Here is a 22,399-nt window from a genome sequence, read left to right as displayed (position 1 = left end):
ATAAATTGGCTATAAATTAGGAGTAGAAAATAAACAGAGACTGAATGTGTCAAACAGACGGAAACGGTTAAGTGTATGATCAAACTGCTATGCCACAATGTTTCACACAAAAGACACACAAAGGGAGTATAAGAAAACATGTACTGAGAGTGGATATGTGCTTCACGGTGTACGAGGGCTTCTTTTAACAATATAGACATAAAAAACGCACTAGAGACAATAGTTCACTATGAAAGACAGTCATTTTACTTATTTTTCCGCAAAATACAAATGATACCTTGATTCCAGCAGCAGAACGTCTTCATATTTTTTCCTTATTTGTGCACTACAGACAGCTGAATTAAGTCCCTTGAGATACACAGATGTTTTTAACTTAGTTATAATACATCTTGTCATCTAGGGGCGACAAAGTCCAGCTTATGCCGCTGTAAGCCTCTGTTTGCCTGGATGTATATATATATATATATATATATATATATATATATATATATATATATATATATATATATATGCGTAATCTGCCTTCTTAACCAAATTTGGATTTTAAATACTACTTTTAAATTGAAATAAACTTTCCAAAAATATATATACACATAAAACCAACTGGCAGCAATCCAAAGTTTTAAAAATATCAGATTTCCCTGCACTAATCGTTTTTACATATAAGAGATATGGATAGCCAACAAAATCGCACACTCGATCTATAAAGCAGAGGATTGTTTGCCGGCATAGAACATTTAATACAAACGCAACATTCTTTTGAAAACTTGGAGCGTTCCATGTCTTTGGGTATAATAATTTAACAAAAGCTTTACTGCACAACCAGTGTGAAAATACTATAACAGATAACAAGTATTCCAACAGTCTTTCATGAAATCCGGAGTGGGTGAAAAAAATAAAAAAAAATAATAAACAGAAAAACACTGTGAAGGTGATTGCATCACAGCAGATGGCACAAACGAGAACAAATTAAGTACTCTGTGGTTAGGCAACCGCCTTTATTCAGTTTCAAGTGGCTTGTTAAAAAAGGAAAGAATACATATAATTTAGGATCCTTGGGGGAAAAACACAATGGTAAGAACAAAACACTATATTGTTATATCTACGATAGAGGAGGGGAATAAAATTCAAGATAAGACGCACATGCAATTATTAGAACTGACATTTTTTTTTTTTTTAAGATTATGGGTTTATTTTCCTTATTGCAGCTTATTGTAAAATCATACGGAAATTATAGTAATCCTTTTGTTATCGCCGAACTGCACATTTTCATATAAATCTATGCGATCTGCAATGTTTCCTTTAAAAAAAAAAATTTCTTCAGGTTTCTACGTGTATAATCATAAGATTTAAAAAGGAAAGTAAAAAAAAAAAAGCCACCCGGGTTAATAATGCTTTGAAATGAACATGGCGTTATTTTTAATTTAATAAAAGGTCAATTTAAGGTAAGAATGAATTCCTTTGGGGCTCTGCCCCGGTATCACTCAATACAAAGGGACTGCAATAAACACCAAAATTAACATTGCCAAAAAAATAATTGGCAAAGTACTTCTCAGAAATGTAAAAAGTTATACTTTACAGAAAGTGACCCATCACAAAGTTGTGCTATTTTTTTTAACTAATTCAAGGGGATCATTCTCCCTTTACACCACCTTCGCTGGAAACCCAAGGACACGATTTCATCTGTTTCTATCCGATTTTGTCCCATTTTGGTAAAATCCTACATTCTGCCCTAAAGTTCTTCTAAAACTGCACTTACATACTTATTTCTGCTGGTTATATGACTTTGCAATGCCATTAAAATGACAAACTGCCTTTACTACAGAATGCTTTTCTTGTGTTTCTGAAACACAATGCTAGGTATACGTTAAGTATGGCTATTTTTTTTTTATAATTCCCTAGAAAAAACCCGTTACCGCTAACATTACTCGTAAACTCACTTGGTTATATTTGCATATTCAGGACACATCAAAATGTAAAGATTCTTTTTAACAAGAGGACAGGGGCGCAGGTTCATTGCTACATTGAGAAAAGTGATTCGGAAACTGAATATCCGAGCCGAGGCATAATAAATTCTTACTCGTATTTTGTATAAAATAGAGGAGAATAAATATAATTATTATGCACGGTAGAGATTAGTTCCCCCAACTGAATGCAAACATAGGTTTACTTAAAATATTTCCAGCAACGTTCAACCTTGCATTTTATTCTTGTGATGCAGCTGAGTTTGGATCTGCAAAAAGCATGCCAAGTTAACAAATACATATACATTACGTGTGCATGCGCACAAATAATCATTGTTCCCTCCCGGCTCTTAAGATAAGAAAAAAAAAAATGCTAGTTCCATGTTTATTATATATATTAGAATGCTATACACAAGCATGTTAATTTCACAGATTTTTTTTTTTTTAAAGATTCTTAATATTATTTAATATCATTAGAAATACACATTTCAAAAAAAAAAAAAGAAACTTCTACAAAGAGAAAAAAAAAAAACAGTTATCTTGATTAGCAAAAGCGTAGAGATCTTCATGGCATGGGGTGGTAATTTTTTTATTTTTATTTTTTACAAAAAAAACCCTTAATCTTTGTTTTTTTTTTCTTGAGGACTTGTAAAATATTAGCGAAGCTATCAAGGAACAAAAAAAAAAAAAAACAAATACATTTTGGCTTAAGTTACCTACAAAAAGCCACAAATGCTTTGCAAACTTTAACTTTTTTTTTTATATGAAAATAAGCAAAATGTAATGTACATAATTTATATTACTATATATTAATCGGTGTATACCCGGAACCTAACAATAACATATGTAAGCTCTCAAAACACAGCATTCCGTATGGTCCGTTATGAAATATTCATGGTTTTTAAATAAGGTCCATACTTTCTTAGTATGCTTGTGTTTTTGGTTAGTCTACCTACAATGGGTGGCCCAGCCATATTACCGGTATCAATAGCCGCCCAATGCCGGGACTGTCAAAACTTCTATACACATCACCATATGTTGCATAACAGCTGCTTCCTCTCTCGGTAAAGATCTGCCACCTCTGGCAAACGTCTCCTTTTTTTGTCTATTTACATGTAAATAACGTTGAACCTGCAACATAACACTATCTATTGTAACATACATTTTGCAAAGGGAGCACAACAGTGAAAAAGAAGTTAGCTTCAAAAACCTATTTTTGTACAAGTTTTCTGTTGTACAGCTTAAGTGCTAAGCTTGTTATCGTTTTTTTTTCCTTACCCCTATCCTGGATCACGGAGGCGATTTAAAAGTACTTTTACAAAACAGAGTACCTGACTTTTTCCCCCACACACACACGGCACATATAATGTATATCGACCCTCCCTCCCTACAATTCCCGTTAAGGTATAGCACACACACACACTGCAAAAAAAAAATCTAATATATAATAATTCTATCATGTCGCCCATCCTTCAGAGAGCCGCATGCGCTTGACTGAGGGACTTTCTCTTTCGTCCGGCGAAGGTCTGGTGAGTCCAATGGGGGAGTGGAAATCGTTCCGGTGATCTTCTCGGTCGCTTCCGTCATACGAACTGCTGCAGCTGCTCAGACTGTCAACAGGAGACCTCCCCGCTTCGTGGCGCGTGTGGTGTGGGTATCCCGAGGGAGTGTTGGTACGGTCTCTAGGAGGAGAAACAGGTTCTGACTTGATGTGGAGGCTTTGAGTAGAAGGCAGGGAGAGATTTGTACTCTGAGATAAGTGAGTGCTAGTGCAAGCTCTGTAGGAGGAAAGGAAACGCAGTTACAGAATGAGGAGGCTTAAAATGCCTCTAAATGCCTCTAAACGCTAACACTCACAAAAACAAGTTACTTTAAGCAGCAGTACCACCTACGTTTCAGTTCCACATACAAAGTCATTCTAGATGTCCACCATAAATGTGGTCTAGCGTTATCCCACAGACAAGGGTTTATACGGGTAGACAGAGATTGGGACCTCTCAATAATGTTAAAAAAGGCCTCCAACTGGAACGTAAAAACAAGTAGATGTGTTTATATATTAGGAGGCATTCTGAAGGACATTAGGGAATTGGTCAAACTTCCTTACTTCACGGTTCAAGGGCCATCAAGCTGGGGACTACTGGAATATAATGCATACTGCTTAATGAATAGACTAAAACTAACACATGTTTCAAGAGCAAGTTCCATATAGGTGACATCATATCGTAGTCTGCTGCTTAAAATAGTTTGGACTTTAAAGGACCAGGGAAAATGAAAAGAATAAAGGGGGTTATTGCAGAATTATAAGCAACGGCATGTGAACAGTCACACATACTACTACTCTGAATGCTGCAGGCCTGGACCAGAACTCCTGTATAGGGATCCATTTCTACAACTTTGGCCACTAGAAGCCTGGACAGAAGTGCAAATTTGTACATTACTGTCGTTTTAATAAAACAACACTGGGGAGAGACGGATAATTGTGTTTCCAGGTTCTAAATACAACAGCTTGTCATCATTTACAACTATGGGACAGCAAAAAAAAGCCAAAGAAAATGAAGCATCACCATTGACCTCGAAAGGGACCACACTTCTCCTGCCCCGTATAGTTATCACAAGCAGGACATGTAATGTAATGTTTCTACTCTCCATTGTTTTTATTTTACTTTGCCTTTACTGTGCATTTCTTTTAGAATATCGTCATATAAAGGTTGGTTAATACTTCTTCTTATGATTTGAGCTGATAGAGCACATCACTTCTGCCAATAAATGCCACAATTGCAGTCTAATATTCCCCAACCCTTGAGAATGCTACTTAAGTGCTTCAAGTACATCACTTAAAACAATGCTTGATAGAGCAAAAACTATATATATAGGGTTCAGTTGTTTTTGTAATGGCCAATCTATCGCCTTATAGAATATATTTATGTGGTATAATGCGACATGGAGTGTGTTGAGCAGATCTAAAATAAGGAAACAGAGGCTCAGCACTCAAATGATAAGGTGAGTTTATTTCACGTAGGTCTCACAATCTGCGTGATTATCCCTCCCCATTAAGGAACTGCTCCCATATTGCCAAGTTGCTGGTTGGGTTGGGCAGCCTTTAAGGATAAGGAATGAGGAGGGAGGTAACCCCAAGAAACTAAACTGATTAGTTTTGTCACTTTTCATATATATTTTATGTCCACTGAGATAAAATAGTCTTTTACTTTTAAACCAAATATAAATGAATTTAGTAATGTTTTAGAAACAGCAAATGGTTGGGGTTTACTGGTGCATGGGGTGGTTAAATCTGGTAGGCATCCAAATATTCCAAAACAGAACCTCAATATATATAATTTTTAACACAAAAAAATGAAAACATATGTGCTGCAAGTGAAGATAAATAAAAGTAAAACAAGTGGAAATTGTTAGAATTATAAACATTTTGAACACAAAATACAAAGCATTTTCTTTGATTAGTCTGTGCTGTTTAGAAACACAGCAAGCAAATATCACAGAAATCAGAAATAGCAGAACAGCAGAACAGGGGAGGGCTGGCAAGTTGACAGGGGGCAATTGACCCTTGGGCTGATATTTAAAAAAAAAAATAGGTCACTTACACAAGCTTGTTTGCGTGTATTTTGACTCACAATTCCAAATATATATATATATATATATATATATATATATATATATACCAGGGTTTCTACCGTAACAATGACTTTAGGCCGCATTTGCACCCTGACTGGATCCTTTCTGTGTTCATTCATGTGTCATATGTATGTTGTCATAGGATCGTGCACATTAAGTGTGTTAGGTGCCAAATGTGAGCTACTGAGCCACATGACTGGACCCAGATGAATGGTGCCAGCTCTCCCCTGTAGATACAAGCGCAACAGCCCACAGGAACAACCAATCGCTACGGTGAAAGTGGACAGACAAGGACAGGGTCTGAACTGCAGGCTCCAGCTAGCGTAATAACACCTGTAAATGCTAAATGGATCCCTTGTGAAGAAGAGCTTGCAATCTCTATTCTGATACTTTGTAACTACAACTCATGTGTACCAGATGCAACGCATTGTAATCTCATCTACTGGTGCCTGCAACTTTACTGCAAATCTAACAAACACACAAGTAATTGTTTAAAGTCATCTCTCAAATTCTTTTTCTGTTATTAAAAAGCATAATTGCATAATACCCTCTTCCTTTCTCCCACAATGAAGTAACACATTAACTACGTTAATTCCCACTAATCCTATTAGAATATAGTGACTAAGGGATCTAGATGCGAATGATGTTCATAATAGCTAATGACTGGCACACAATAGTCTACTTATTAAATTAATCTAAAACGTTATCTAAAAGTGCCACCTGGTGGCAGAAGATGGCAAAGCTAACAGCCTCCTAGTAAGAGAAGCTCACAGGGGTCGACCCTTTATAATGCATATTGGTGGGAAGTATTTCATCTCACATAAAGTAACTTGCAACTTTTACAAGGAGAGATCAGGTGCTGGCAGCTATAATAAGATAACATTGTCTATATAGAATGTACATAATGGGAAAAGCCTAATCAATGAATAGTTATATATATAATAATTATTTATTGTTTTATAAAGCGCCATCAAATTCGGTAGTGCTGTACAATGGATATATATATATATATATGTCATTTTTTTATTAATAGAATGTTATGTATGCTGGCAGGCACTGCATTCTGGGACCCTACAGAGAGGATTATGGACCCTCCAACATAACTGGAGTTTGTCTTTCTATCCCATCATTACTGAGAACAGAGATTTAGGATACAATGTTTCATGTAAAAAGATATTCCACCTATAGATTTTACTGGCAAAGTAGCACAATGTATAGGTGACTATATAGTGACACCTTGCCATTTTGCAATGGCAGGCATGCTTAACAAAGACATTATTTATTACCTATATTTTCATCCTATTTATTATATGTTACCACAAATGGCTGAAAAGGCATTTAAGTTATTTATTATTCACACCACTTGCACTTTCCATTTGTAAATGTTTTCATTTCCTCTATGCTGATCTACGTGTTTAAGAGGGTTTATAGAGTCAGTGTCCGCAGGAGACACACAGAAAAATAACACACAGAAGGGCAAAGTGACGAGAAGACAGGCAGTCAAGCCGGTAGCAGGATGCACAGGGTTTACATTAGAACATATATGAAACTACACAAAGTTACCCAGCTTACCCCAAATGGCTGAGGGCTGATGGCGGCATGTTATGCAGATGATGTTGTTGCCAGCCGGTAACTGAGCCAAGGTGAAGGGCACTGCTGTTAAATCCAGAGAGCGATGAAAGATCTGCACTACTTAAAGAGTATTCTGCAAAAAGACGATATACAATATGAGAACCCAAGGAGTCAAAACAAAATTCAGGGTTAGTGTAAATAAGACATGGGTAAGCAGCTAGTACTGTATATACTTTTGGAGCTGATTCGTGTTAAATATGCACAGATTTTTGTGTTACCTCAGTTATAATGTTATTTATAATACATTGAAATAAAAATCATAGATATGAATTTTAATATAAAGAATTCCCATATTGTGGGATGGATTATTAATATTATTATTATTATTATTATTAATATTTTGGTGCAGGAGACCTTAAATCTCTTCATCCTGACAAACAGGAGATAAAGGATAAATCTATGATCTCATGCAAGCTTCTCCTTTAGGTTTTATTATTTTGTAATACATCTGACAAATGTATAAACACTAAACGCCTACATGCTTTACCTGAAACGAGATCAGGATTACATGAATTTGAGATCATGAATACATGATAATTAAATATACACACATTTTTTCCTATGTTGATTATTTATGCTGCTTTAATATTTTCCTGCTCTAGAATGACATTTGATGTCAGGTCAGAGTTTCGTATGCCGCTATGTTTGCTTTGACCCCCTCAGATGACAGCGTGTGTCTTCACATTCTTCCCGCACATGTATTTATTCTCAGCACAGTTGAATGTGGGAGTTTGGGAGTGAAAATTAGTAGCAGCTGACATAGCTTGACATACCAGCGCTCACAGATACATCAAGAGTAATACGAGAAATAGAGATGTGCTGTCAAAAAGTAAACCAGGCATATCTTGGTATTTGTTATTTTTTCTTTACTGTTGGATCCCTAACTCTTTGAGTGCCAAGCATGGGTGTTTTCACCACTCAGCCCTTCGGTATTCATATCCTTGGTTACAAAGCATCCAACCACTTCACCCCAAGACTTATTTAACGACATGCTGTCTGCCGACACACTTAAGAATGAAATCTTACAAACATACACACACACCCACACATACTAACACATATATCTAAATCATCTAAAAATGATATGTATGTACACAGGAATGATAATAATATTAAAACTAGAATCCCAGTAAATACAGTGACACGTACCAGTGCCATATGTTGATGAAATGGCCGATGGATATCCCCCCATTCCTTGCCCTGGCAAAGTAGGGGTTGCTAAGGGAACCACTGGTGTAGCAAGTGATTGCGCAGACTGAGAGTTATTTATCCTCTGATTCTGAAAAATACAGCAAAATAGTACATTACTCACACATTTTCAAGGTGCATTATTTTTCAAACCCCCTCAAAAACAAAATAAAACATAACAAAAACACACAACTCATGATACAAATTAATCATTTAGCGTGTGGCTCTTGTGAACTCTGCCAGCCCTATCATTTACAATCTTTCAAGAGACCAAGTGTTGCCATGGTAACTAGTTACATCAGCTTCTCCTAGGCAATTGAACTTTCCACAAGTAAAAGATTGCTTTATTGTGGGCTAGAAACAGACCTTGTGGAAAACTGATAAAATCTGCATACTCAACTACCATTGTTTCTTTATCATTCAAATTTAAAAAAAACTACTTTTAAATTGGTAGTAACGGGTAATAATCTAATTTCACATATTAAATACCATGTCTCTGTGTTGTAGTTATGATTATTAACAGCAGATGGCGCTCTAGTACTTTTATCAGTACCTCTAGCTCTCTCACATGCACACACACATTTATATAAACACACCAATTAATTTATATATACAGTAACAACTGCATATTTAAATCACTTTTGCCAGAAGAATGGTACAACGGCATTTCCCCATTTATTTATGATGAATTGGCAACTATTGGCTCTTATATCTACATAAGAGAAAAGTCTTAAAAAAAAAAAAAAACCCAAGACGCTAAAAACACTTACCAGTAGCAGATCCACATCCTCAGACTGAGAGCAAGGGAGAGGAGTATTAATTAACAATTAGTTTCTGAAAATTATTATTTAAGGGCTCTTTCATGTTGCAACACAACATATACAGTGCTCAAAACTATGATGTTAACCCAGAAATTAAGCGGTTAATGAAAATGCAGAAAGAAGAATTCTGTCTAATTTATTGTTTCTCATGCTATCACAGCGATGTCTCGATATGACAAAGTGTTGTATCACATAGAGTTACGTTCCAGTGGTGACAATGGTTATGTGGCACCTGGACATCTAACGCCAAGAGACAGAAAGACCACTGGGTCCCATAGGATGTTGGAAATGAAACTTCAAAGGAATATGAAATAAATCATTTCTACGACATCTTGTCAGCCGTAAAATAATGGCATGTAGACTTGCATAATGACCTGCTGTCTTTTTGGAAGGATATAGTGGACTGTAACAAGCAGGCTTATTTAGTATCTTATAAAACATTTCATAGGGACACATGAAAGGTCTTAAAATATTATTATAACTTGCATGTCAATCGTATATCCAAAGATCCATACTGAAACATTTATGTTATTCCTCTGTTACAGTCAGAGATTCATTGAATGCATCGTTGATATGAAACAGGATAAATTATAATATAAATTCTTATTATTTTTAAAATAAAATTAATTTTGCAGAGCAGTACTGCATCCTTTAAAAATATAATGAAACGGTGATAATATCCAGTTTAGGTAAGAAGCTATTTATTTATTATATTTCACTATATTTAATGACAGCCATCAGGTTGTCAGAGTTCTCACACTGTAAGAAGAACACATATTCTATCTATGAAATATTTTAAAGTCATCCACTGACATTACCTGTTGTTTTAACATGAATTAATAATTACATACTGTATATCTACGCATTTAGTCTTTGTATTCATAAATATTAAAACTAGCTCTTATTTTTAAACCATATTCTTATATATATTAATAGACTGATATACAGACAAGCACTCAAAATGTAGACAGAAAATGTGTATTTAAGCATGTCCGTTTTTATGGTAGAAAAATACATTTCCCTTGCTTATCCATAACAGTGTTGCGTATAACACAAGGGAGTGTGCTAATTCTTACACCTATATAATGACAATTTATTTATGTTTTATTTTTTCATTTAGCACTGATATATAAATTACCTAATTACCTGTTATTTTTCGATTTGGTGCATGCAGTAGCGGCATCACATTTGAAACCTGTGCCTAATGTGCACACGGAGGGGTTGTTTGTGTCTTCAAAAGACGCCCAGCTTCCCCAGGTCTCTGGGTTAGTTTCTTCTTCATGGGGCAGGAGAGAGGCATTTGCCACGCCCACTCTCTCCACCCACCAAAGTCTGAATAGCTCTAGCCCTGCCCCTCCACAAAGCCACTCCCCCGGAAGAGGGAGAGCTCTTTTGGAAATTTACATGTATGCTAATGTGATAATAGTTTCACATTTACAAGTAGCTAGCTCTACTGAAGGATGGCCCCATGGTTTTCAAGTGGCCCCTTCTGTATCTGCTGACAACATTGAAAGAAATGTGGCAGCTCAGCGTCCTAAGCAGTAGCCACGTAAGATGCAGAGGCAGCGGATCCACTAAACTAGCTTTGATATTAACACAGCAATATGGGTAAAACAATCTTGTGAATGATGGGTATTCTAAAGAACAGGCAATTTCCCTGATTGCTGAGGAGTAGAAATCCTAACATGCTCAGAAACGTAATTATTTCCACACATTGCTAAAATATAAGTAAATTAAGAAGAAATAAACATGAGTTACCACGGAGGGCATAGTATTCTTGCTGCCGGGTGGAATCAGAACTCGGAGATCAGGTTTGCGGTTATTCATCCCCAGGTTCATTGGTGGCGGTGACTTTGCTTGCATATTTTTATTTAGGTTACCAGGTGAGACCAGCAGACCTGGTGAATTACGGTGGTTGCCATATCCATTACCTGTTTCAGAATAAAACAAATAATGAGAAATATAGGGACATATACCTGGAATTTCATACAAATTATATATACATCATATCATAATACACAGATACATTAAAAAGGTACTCAAAATTAAATTATCACCCGCCAAACACTGTTAGGGACATGTATCTAGAGTACACATATTAAAATGAAAGAGTGAATATTTTGTACAAAACCAATATTCAGTAGTCCTCTATTACATCACCTATTTCCATATAAGGAAACCTATTTGCATATGAGGTCCGTAAATGTTGCCCTGGATACGTGACTAATCTGCAACACCTTAGAAAATCCCAAACTCATTAAAAACGTATTTAAATGATTTGATCCATTTATACCACGTTTTTACAATACGCACTATTTTCACTTGTTACGAGAATAAAAATAAAATCTATATTTTTTTTCTCCTTTCACATACAGAAAGGGAGCCCAGACGAGAGGTGAGAAGATACGTTCTTGTGTCTAATTATTCGTGAAGACATCTTATTCCGAGCTTCTTAATTCTAGCACAAATCTTTTCTCATCTCGTGTTTTTTTTGTATCCCTACAGTGCTAAATCAACACTTGATGAGAGATTGCTTCCTATTAGGTTCCAACAACACCGCTCTTTGATATGTCAACTTATTGAAACATATGTCTTGCTAATTACATTTGCATGCCTGTGTTTTCCTCCTTGCTTGTGATTGAGGGAATACGATACGACTTATTTTTATGCTGGTGATTTTTATGATTTCTGACAATCAAGCCGAGTTATGGAAAACAACAAAAAATGACTTTGTAAGGGGCGGAAAAAAAAAATTGCTTGCAAATGTAGCAAAGTCTTTTAGACGCTAAGGTCTAGCTACAAACATGACGTGTCCACTTAACAGGACATTATGGCAGGGAATGCTCAGACAAAAACATAATGGCTGGAATGAACGCTGGAGATGAAACCATCACAAGTAATTGAATAGTAATCCTCCAGTAGATGGAAAAAATGAGTTAAAACAATGATACATTTTATCTGTTTATTAACTCTGGGTAAATATATCTGTTTTTATAACTAATTTGATCTGTTCCTACCTACGGAAGGATTACAACTTCATTACTTTATAAGAAAATGGATATAGCTGTATTATCCCAAGAGAAAATGGAGTCTTTCGTTGGTGTTGAAACTATTTATTGTGCCAATGTTGAAAAATCTAGAAAGCTAGGTAAGCGATTTGGGACCTCAGTGGCCACGTCTTCAGATGTCACTTTTTTAACCAATAAAAGGTATGACATTTAACTATTCAATTACTTGGGATATCCACCTGCTAGTTGTGGCACCAAACAATCAAGGCGTTCAAACATTAAATGATGCCAAAAAAAACCAAAAGAATCGATCCAGCACTTGAAAAAAAAAAAAAAAAACTTCCAGCTTTATTTAATTTACTAAATGATTAAAAAGCATAATTCACACCTAAGTGCATAGGAAACCCCAAATCTGACGCGTTTTCAAGCGGCACCCCGCTCTTTATCACAGATGATTAAATGATGCCGCCATAGAAACTATTTGATGAATGCATTTTTGTTCTCATTGTGTTTGGCTAACAATGGATAATGTTTGCTTGTTCTTGGCACAAATGAATATAATGTTGAACATAAAGTATAAGCATGTGGTTGTCCGTAAAGAACATCTGGTCTTTAAGGCCACCCCTTAAACGTCATTCTCAGACTGACTTGCAATATTGTGGTCTGGGCTTAAGCTTATATAGCGGATACTGAAAAGGTCCTTTGGACCTTGAAGTCAGTGGCGATTTTTGATGACTTTGATATGGGCAGAAAGCCACGTAGGTAAGGAAGCTGATCTGCCATAGGTTAAAACACACAAAGAACAGAGGATTCATGATTTCCTTTTAATAGATGTAACTAGAAAAATTCTCGGAAAGTTAAAAGGAAATCTCACCAAATTTGTTACCACTAGTATCCGATTAATGGCAGCCTGCGGGTCATCAGATAAAAGAAGTTTATTAGAACAAAAGGAAATAAAATTAGGGTTTGTTTTTTTAATACTAGGAGAAAAATATGTTGGTTTTTTTTATGGGACTTCCCCATTAAACTGGTAATTTACATATTTCTATCTGGTCTACTAAAATGGGGCCAAACAACTCGTGGAAAGGGTGCAGACTTTGTAATAGCTGACACTAATGGACTAAGACGGTTCTAGAATGTACTGGATGGGAAAAAAATCCACTTCAACCAAAAGTATAAACACTTTGGAGAGTCGTCAATCTCAAAGCGCCAAGTTTTCTATTTTTCCCCCCAATACAACATCTTACTATAATTTCCTAACTTGACAAAAAATATTGTTTTTAAAAAAAAAAAAAATTGCGGTGGAGAAAAAAAAAAAAGACAGTGTCCGAGTATTTTCGTCAAAATTACCAGTCACTTACAGAAGTAGGGTTGTGAAATATGGTATTATTTTGCAGTTTAGAAGAAATATTATATTTTCTATGGCAAAGAAAATGATCACTTAGTTAAGTTCTCTTTTCAAATCTAGAATATTCCGTGACATTTTCATATTTATGCAATAGCTTGGGTGCTGTACACTGTTCAATCGGTACACAAAGGTTAAAAAAGAATAACCCCATTTACATTTGAAAGAGATTTAAAGAAAAGGGGAACACTTAAATGCACATTTTTAAACCTGCACCAAACCTATACTTTACAATTACATTCCTTCTGGAAAACGATCAAATTAAACGGGTCTGTATGTGCTGTGTCACATTCCACTGCCCACTTGAAAGCGCAAAAATTATATGTCATAAATGAATAGATTTCCTGATTATACAGTGTAAGAAAATGGAAAACAGATGGATTTACAGAAAGCGCGCACTATACTTTTAAAGCTAAATTCTGAATGAAATTCATAGCTGCGTGTGGAAGCAGACAACATCTAGAACATCAAAAACAAAATCGCAGCAATAATATAAATTTAGTATAATTTAAGGCTTATAATTTAGGAGCAGGTCCCTTAGAAAATATTACTATGTGTTTATGGGGCATCTCTAATTATCATAATAAAATAAATGAATATTCCTGTATTAATTGACACCCTCGATATGGCTTTACGTTAGTACTGGAATTTGCACATTTTGTACAATTATTCATCTTAGTAAATCTGATTTGAAAGTTTACCAAAATACATTACACACATTTGGGACATGTTAGCAGGTAATAGATGTAAAAATCAGTTCATCTATTTTATTACAAAAAAAAATCTATTAATTAAAATGTATCACTTAATAAATTAATATTTATCACACTGGCACATCTATTTCGCTTTATGATAGATTTTAATGTCAAGACAGGTCCCCCTTTGTAAACAGCATTACTTTAAATCTCTTACTTAAGCAATACAAACTCATAAACCCTTCAGAATTAGAAAAATGTTCCCTATGGTACCTTAGGTTTCAGCGGTGTTAAATAAATATTAGAATAATTCAACAGAAAATATAAAGGCTCAGGAATGTCTCACTGTGTGTTTGTCTTCCATGAAATCCACAGTCAAATTCTCGTTATTAATCTATTTTTCATTAAGTTTCCAGTTATTCTTGTGTTTTCTGTAGCAAAAGAGAAGGCTTTTGTGGAAAGAAGCCTCTCCTACAAACAGTCATATTTGACTATATTCATATCTTACTAGGGGGGGTCTGGGCCGGACTTGACTCCCATAGCATGGAGTTTGGGACGAGCATTTAGGGACTCAGCACTCACTCAGTTAAGTGTGATCTTACCCTCTATCCCATGGCCTTTATGATAACCTGGAGACCTCTGTCTGCTGAGAAGGACTTGGCTTAGCTTTCACGCTAGCTCCACAAGCAGGGCTAGGCTCTGGCTTATGAGGTCCCTCTAGTTTTGTCCAACCCACCCTTTTGTCAAATGTCATTTTTCAGCATAATTAAAGAGCCATTGTCTTCTCTATAATAATTGAAAGAACCTTCTATGTCTACTCCCAGGAAGACATCCAAGTAAGTAAATTAACATACTGCTTGTGTCTCCATGTCCACTTATAGTAATAATTTGGAGAAGACCGCTTACATAACAGAAAAGATCTAATTGTGCCATATATACTAGGACAATTAAAATAGGTTGTCCTTCACGATATTTTTTTTAACTGAAAAAAATCCCTTGACAGAATACATGCTGTCCTTGAGTGCTAAAGAACTCAAGTAAACAGACTCAAAATAAAGTGGAAGGAAATACACAAAATAAGCTATTCAACCGAATAAACAAACTTCTAACAAAGGTACAAATGGGAATGCGCAGGTTACAAGAAATGAGTATACCCAATGAGCTAAAAGGAAAGAGGCTCATCAAGGAGTGATGGCGGGCTCTGGGCCAAACATCAGATAAACGTGCTATTAATAAACCACAAGGCATTAATTAATTAATTAAGAAATTATATTATCAATACACATATATATATATATATATTATATTTGATTCATTATTCTGTATTTGATAGGTGTGCACTGATTCCTTGCTCTATTGTATGGCATGTTGGTTATTTCAGCAGCAGCCTTGTATCTCTATTCATTGTAGAATAATTGCCACCTAGTAAGTCTACCTCTAATATATTAATAAAAAAAAATAATAATTTAACTAAAAAAAGATTATCTCTTAGTTTTGATATCTCTTCATCTTTTTAAATGGAATATTAAATGGCATATAGAAGAGGGAAAAAAACGATATACCGTATGTTCTCTATTTACAGCTCTATGTTTACAGGCTCCTTACTGTATACTAATTTTTAAATATGAACTTATATCAAACAAGTCGTGTAATACTTGGGTTGCAAGAACTCTGTTTCTTACTTTAGGAGAAGAATATGGAAATCAGCTGCACTCTGTGAGATTATTAGCATCACATGGTGGATTGTAACATTTTCAAACGCAATTTCACAGCATTTATAGTAAAGAATTGTAAACCAGGTTAAATTTCAGGAAACAATAATCTATGTTGTCCTTTTTTGTTGACTGTTTTCCTGACTGTAAACAAAAGCTAATCATGAACTGCAAACAAATTCCACCAAAAATATACATATTTTCGAAATATGATATTCAAGTTATTTTGGTTCATTTGAAAAAAGCTGAAATATCAATACAGTAAGAAAATGACTAATTTTCTATTATATGTATGTACTGGTTTCTTAAACTGATTGCCCCCTATATAATTCCAGTAATTAAATATACGCTGGCATCTCACAATACCATTTGGGTTTTGCAAACCAGTTCAATATGTGAACGCTGGTTGCTTTTGATGGTTAAGAGTTTTCTATAAAGCTCTGTTTCCAAGCTTTTCACTTAGTTTGGAATGGAAAATGTAAAGCACAGAGATGCAATAAGGACTCGAACCCAGACATATTTCTCTTATTTAAAACTACCTAAGATATACTGTGGATCGATGGTACAATTAAAAGCCAGCTGCAAAACATTAACACCAAGCATAAAAAGAAATAAAATTACATGCCAGCTGAAATCTGTACAGTTGTTTCATAAAGGGAACTCTAAGATACAGTTTCAGTTATATTTTTACCGATATTCTTATAATGCACATACCTCTTTATAAATATTCCTTAATCTAAGCGATTATATATATATATACATATATATATATATATATTCCCTGAATCAATTTAATATTAATTATCACATATACAGTACAGGCAAGGGCACTAGAAGGATCTGGGTACAGCAGGTGGGATTTTTACTGGGATTTTTTATGTTCCTATTTTCCGGATTTTTTTTGCACAATCTATTAATCATTTCTATATTCATAATCTACATGGTTGCAGAGAATACGAAATCTATATATTTGGTAGAAATTCAAGGCTTCATTATTCTTACCTTCAGTCTTGTGCCATTCTAGTACTAAAACTTCATTTTTCTGATAATATATTGTCTTAGGATACTAAGATGTGAATAATTATTGACTATTTTGTGTATCTAACATATGCGCTGGAAAAGCATGTTTTGGAAATGAATGTCGCTAAAGCATTTCCAATGTCTTATCATGTGCCCATATCTGTTTTTGTCTCTGCCTGTAAACCAATCAACATCCAGCATTAGATATAAGTTAGGAAATATGGCACTAACAATCTTCACTGACTCATTGTGTGTTTGTGTAGTTGCATGTATAGAAATTCTAGCTATGAACCTGCAATGTATACAGATTACCTTACTTATTCTACCATTGTTTGCTATGGGGGAAAAAATGAGTTTCTCGATTTAGCAAGGATCATGAACTCTGTTAGATAAAACCACATGATTATACCACCACCACCACTTTTAACCTATTAAGTACTGAAAATACAAAGCTCTCTGTTACACAGAGGAAGACTAAACAATGGGAACATTTGCTTTCAATGAATCTGAACTAAGAAATATCAATCTCTCCTAAATAGATGTATTGTTAAACATGTCATTGGGCAGACAGTTCAACTTTAACATGAACTCTTCTTCTTAACTGTCTTTTTATAAAAAGTCTCTCTTCTTAATCCACCACACGAGCCTGTGCAGTGACAGCATTAGATACTACACAAAGCCTATTCATGATAATTCTTCACGGCCTCTCTGATATTATTCCATATTTATCATCACTGTCATGTCAACCACTGGCCAATACACATGTGAAGGGTGCAGTGTAGCATACCCACTTTTTGTATTTGAGCTGTCCCTAAAAATCCTTACGACCAACATTCATGGAACATGGGGCATCAATACATGAAGGTTGGGTGTAGTGCAAAAAAAATCTCTATTCTTCATCCAGTTACCCTTACTGGGCTAGTTATCTAATGTCAGTATGTGTTAAAGGGTGTAATAATAAAATGAACTCAAGAACGGAGGAGTCATGCACCATTTAATGGATGATGGATTACAATCTATTTGTAATGGTGAATTTCCATTAACGTTCTACATCTTGTAGAAACGGTGCTGGTCCTAGAACTGGGTTGGTGGACACCTGCATAAATTACAATGCAGCAACCCTAATATCCCTCAAAGTATTCAATTTCATTGAACTTTCCCTATACCCATAGGGAAAGTTCTAAATAGGTGATCTTATGGTCCTTCTATAGCATTTTTGTCTTGACCCCCAATGTTGGTAGATTAACCGTGTTGTAATAACATAGACATGGACATGGTGCATGTTGAGGAATATTCAAAACAAGTTACATTTGTGGGAGAGAAGGGACAATGGACATAGGGCAGTTAGCGGTGGTCAGAGATTGACTGGAGAAAGAACAAGGATGCTTAAGAAAACAAGTTATGCAGGGGGAGCAGAATAATGTCCTACAGGACTATGGGGGTTCTGGGTAAAAAGCAGGAAACTGTGGTAAAGGGATGGTAGGATGCGATATAAAACACACTAAATACCAGATAGGATCAGAGGCCAAAGTTGGGTGCTGGAAAGTCTGTATACAATGTGGTTGGAAAGGAGAGACTATTTGTGGAGATTATGGCTCAGAATACACAGAAGTACTGTGAGGCTTCATTGCCAAGCAAACAGTCCTTAGCCATAGAATTGCGGGTGTTTTTGGGGTAGGGGTGGGTGGGCAGTTGTGAATGACTTAACAAAGGGGCCACACAGCCAATTCATCTACACACAGGCAATCTAGGACAATCTGTGAAAAACCTGCTGTACCTATTTATCATGACTTACACGCTGCCATCAATACAGTTCAATAATCATGTCAGTAAACAGGGAACATTCTTGAATTCAGTGGACAATACTACATCTATACCTAATTATGCTTTTTTCATTATTTTACAAATGCTTTTTTAATAGAAACAGAATACATTCACAATTTGTTAGTCTTTAAGATCCTTTTTTGATAGAAAGAAGTCAGGTTTCTGTGAAGCAGTATGTTTGACAGAAGGGTGATAATTTTTTTTAAAAAAAAAGTTAGTGACAAATAGGAAATGCAGTTAGTTGCATTTTAGTAGATCTCTGTCTCTACGATAGCTGCAGAGGTTGGCATAGCTGCCAGCAAACCCCATGTCCCACGGGGTCTGGAACCACTGCACCCTCTGCTACATTATCTCCTGCTGGACTAGTAAGAGGGAATTGGTCAGTATCGAGAAGGATCTTCCCTGCTTACTCTCCAGTTGCAAGTCTGTGGGCATCAGGTCATGGAAGTTTTTTTATTTTTTTTTATTTAAAGAATAACAACATTTTCTGTTCGTATGGATATCTATGCAAGAATAACAGCATATTACACATTATCTAAATACTCTTGGTTAGAGAACATTTAGTAATTTTGTGCTTTACCTGCACTGGTGCCTGCACCGGTAGTGAGTTCTCCACCCATCAGACCACCTAAGTATTAAAAAAACAAAGCATAGCACCAGTCAGCACTTCTAAACTTGACCTCAGACACCACATCTTAAGTCTCTTCCATAAAACTACAAGGTACGTTAAAGGAAGCATTTCAGTGACCTTAGTTTTGTCTAGTTAGCAATATAATTCATATATACATACAGTATATACAATATATATATATATATATATATATATATATATATATATATATATATATAATACATTTTTTTAAATTATTTCTAATCTTATTTTTACTCTATTTGATCCTGCAGTATAAAAGTTGTCAGATTTAAATGTATATTATTTAATTACTACTCTATGTGTGTTCTTCTTCTTTCGATACACCTGCAACCAATTTAAATGGAGAAATCTTACAATAATCATAATGTCCCTCCAGTGGGCCACCCATCCCAGCAGCCCATTCTGACAATAACCCCAGCTGATGTACACAGCGTTATGTGCCTGTGCTATAGAGGAATACTAAAAAAATTGCAGGGCGGTTATTGAGGCGTCCCAAGGGTCTGCTGCTATGAGCCTGTAAGGTCGGAGTGGACCCAGGGCAGCTGATCTTTTTGCCTGCTTTTAATAGACTTTTAAGGGCAGAGGGCATTGAATATGTTCAGAAACCATCACTAACTTATGATGTTTGGAATTAAAATGAAATATATTTGTGCATTTGTGTGTGTTATGGATATTTGCTGAACACAAAGACCTAATCACAGCGCCATTCTTGCCATTACATATGAAAATATGTCTGATGTTTTGCTGGGTAGTAGCTTCTTGGTAGTAATATTCCCACACGCAATCAGATCTTCTGTATTATTATTTATTGTTTTATTATAAACGGCATCATATTCCACGCCATGGTACGATGCGTAAACAGGGCATAGCAAGTAGCGTATAACTCAACAATTACAGAAACAAGAGGTAAGGAGGGCCCTGCTCAAATTCGTTTATAATCTAGATGTAATAAAACTGTAAAATATAACAATGTGGCTAATTAGCGTGGAAAATATTAAGTGAAATAAGAAATCTGTGCATTGTTGTTCTTGTACATTCAGAACTGTTTGGTACAATGGATAATATGGCTAATGAGTTGCACTTCATTAGCGCACACAGCCATTGGATGCAATACAGCAGATATATTGTTACAAGATGCCTCACTGTTTTCTAAATGTAGCAAATAAGATGTCTATATTAAACTGAGATGTTTTGGCTACAGCTTAGGACATGTTTACTGATCACTGTCTGACCACTTAAAGCATTGTGTTCAGTTAAAAACAACACTCATTTATCATACTTGCCATGAGACAGACACAGATGCTCTCTAGTGTGAATGAATGAGTGACACTGATTGCGCAAGCACCGCAGGTCCCAGTGCTTTCTCCCCTAGTGGTGGGTTTCGGAATTGATCCCTTCCCACACCAATCTATTATAATTTAAATGCTGTCAGACCATAAGACCTATGGGGCCTGGATCAAGCTTCCTGAAGATTGTTCCATTTAGAAATTATGGTCTCCCACCCACTGTATTTGGAGGCTTGGGCTGTACAGAGTATACAGACAGCATGGGATCGCTGACCAAGCCCAAGCAGAGGAAGATCAAGGTCTATAAAATGTCCCATCTCTGCTCTGTGTCTGCGATGCTGTGACCCAGAGCAGTGACACGGCTTTCATATATTTAGATATTCTGCAGGAATTTGAGGCTGGGAGTTTATATCTTCCCTGAAATGGCAAGGCAATGCAAGCCATACCTGTGTTACCTGCACTTGGTGGTCGATGTGTCACACCAGGAGACATGCTGTTTCTTTGCAATGATGGGTGGGTCAGGGGCAAAAGGTTGTGATTCCCCAGAGAACCAACTGGATTGCTGTACGCCAGACTGTTGGGATTGCTCACTGGGATAGAAACTGGCATCTCGAAATTGGGAGGTGGAACGGCCTGGTGGGGGGAAAAAAAGCAATAAGATACTAAGTATTATTGGTTTCACTTTTTCAAGAATGCTTTTGATACTTCAAGAACTAAAACTCATCAATCCAAAAGATAAAATATAATTTACATTTATACCAGTTTTAGTTAAAGAATAGGTAGCTAGTTATATGAATAGAGAGTTTTCACTATTCATTATGCCCAACAACAGCAGGTTTCTTAAGCAAGAGCTGATCTTGTATAATGCATGGGTGACAGGTGATGGAATGGGTGATGAAATCTCTCTGATTTATGTACCTTATACAGGGATGCAAAAGCCCTTCTTGCAGCAGAAGCTCACTGAGGTTGGACCTTCATAATATGAAGTTATAACCACAACTCTCCCAAATAATAAATATTAAATGCTGATTTCATTGAAACATTCTGTCTTGATTGTTATACTTTACAAAGGATGCTGAAACACCACAACAAGGTATTTAATGCATATTATGCCTTATATCATTCACAAGTAAGATCAGTTTATATTGCCTCTACGATATGAAATAATAAAAAAAAACATACAATTTCCCAAACAACACTGAAAATAATCCCATATATAGGCTAATATATATTAATTAGACAAAGCTTGCTGGATGTTAATAAATGTTATACTGTCTCCAGTAATGACTTGCAGCTGTTCCTTGATCATGCATGTGTCTCTTAAACATCCACAACACGCACAGAATGAAAGTCATTTAAGTGTGATGGAAACAGAAACTACCTGTTGAAAAAAGGGTTTGCTTTATTCATAGAACACTAATATACGTATTAATCCTAGGCGTACCACATATACATTGTAATATGTAGTCAGTCGGGATTTGCCCACAAACTTGCCCTTGCCAAGGGCAGTAAGGGCAACATTTATTTAAAGGAAAAGATTAGTGGCACATGGTCAGGAAAAA

General features: G+C 35.7%; 1 protein-coding gene across 13 annotated transcripts in view; it reads right to left on the bottom strand.

Moving 5' to 3' along the window:
* Window positions 1-223: 223 nt before the first annotated feature.
* MEF2C (myocyte enhancer factor 2C) overlaps window positions 224-22,399 on the bottom strand; it is a 126,855-nt gene continuing 104,679 nt past the window's right edge. For 6 of the 13 annotated variants that reach the window (XM_053475074.1, XM_053474973.1, XM_053475016.1 and 3 more), the window contains 6 exons: window positions 21,284-21,470; window positions 19,480-19,527; window positions 10,994-11,166; window positions 8,376-8,505; window positions 7,167-7,299; window positions 224-3,742 (listed from right to left, as the gene is read on the bottom strand). In XM_053475074.1, coding sequence (XP_053331049.1) covers window positions 3,421-3,742; window positions 7,167-7,299; window positions 8,376-8,505; window positions 10,994-11,166; window positions 19,480-19,527; window positions 21,284-21,470 — 993 coding nt within the window. In that variant the 3' untranslated portion in view covers window positions 224-3,420. The remainder of the gene's footprint in view (window positions 3,743-7,166; window positions 7,300-8,375; window positions 8,506-10,993; window positions 11,167-19,479; window positions 19,528-21,283; window positions 21,471-22,399) is intronic. The other 7 variants (XM_053475038.1, XM_053475055.1, XM_053475045.1 and 4 more) reach the window with 3 other exon arrangements.

The sequence above is a fragment of the Spea bombifrons genome, chromosome 1, assembly GCF_027358695.1.
Source record: "Spea bombifrons isolate aSpeBom1 chromosome 1, aSpeBom1.2.pri, whole genome shotgun sequence".
Classification (NCBI taxonomy): Eukaryota; Metazoa; Chordata; class Amphibia; order Anura; family Pelobatidae; genus Spea; species Spea bombifrons.
This window is presented reverse-complemented; position numbering and strand designations above follow the sequence as displayed.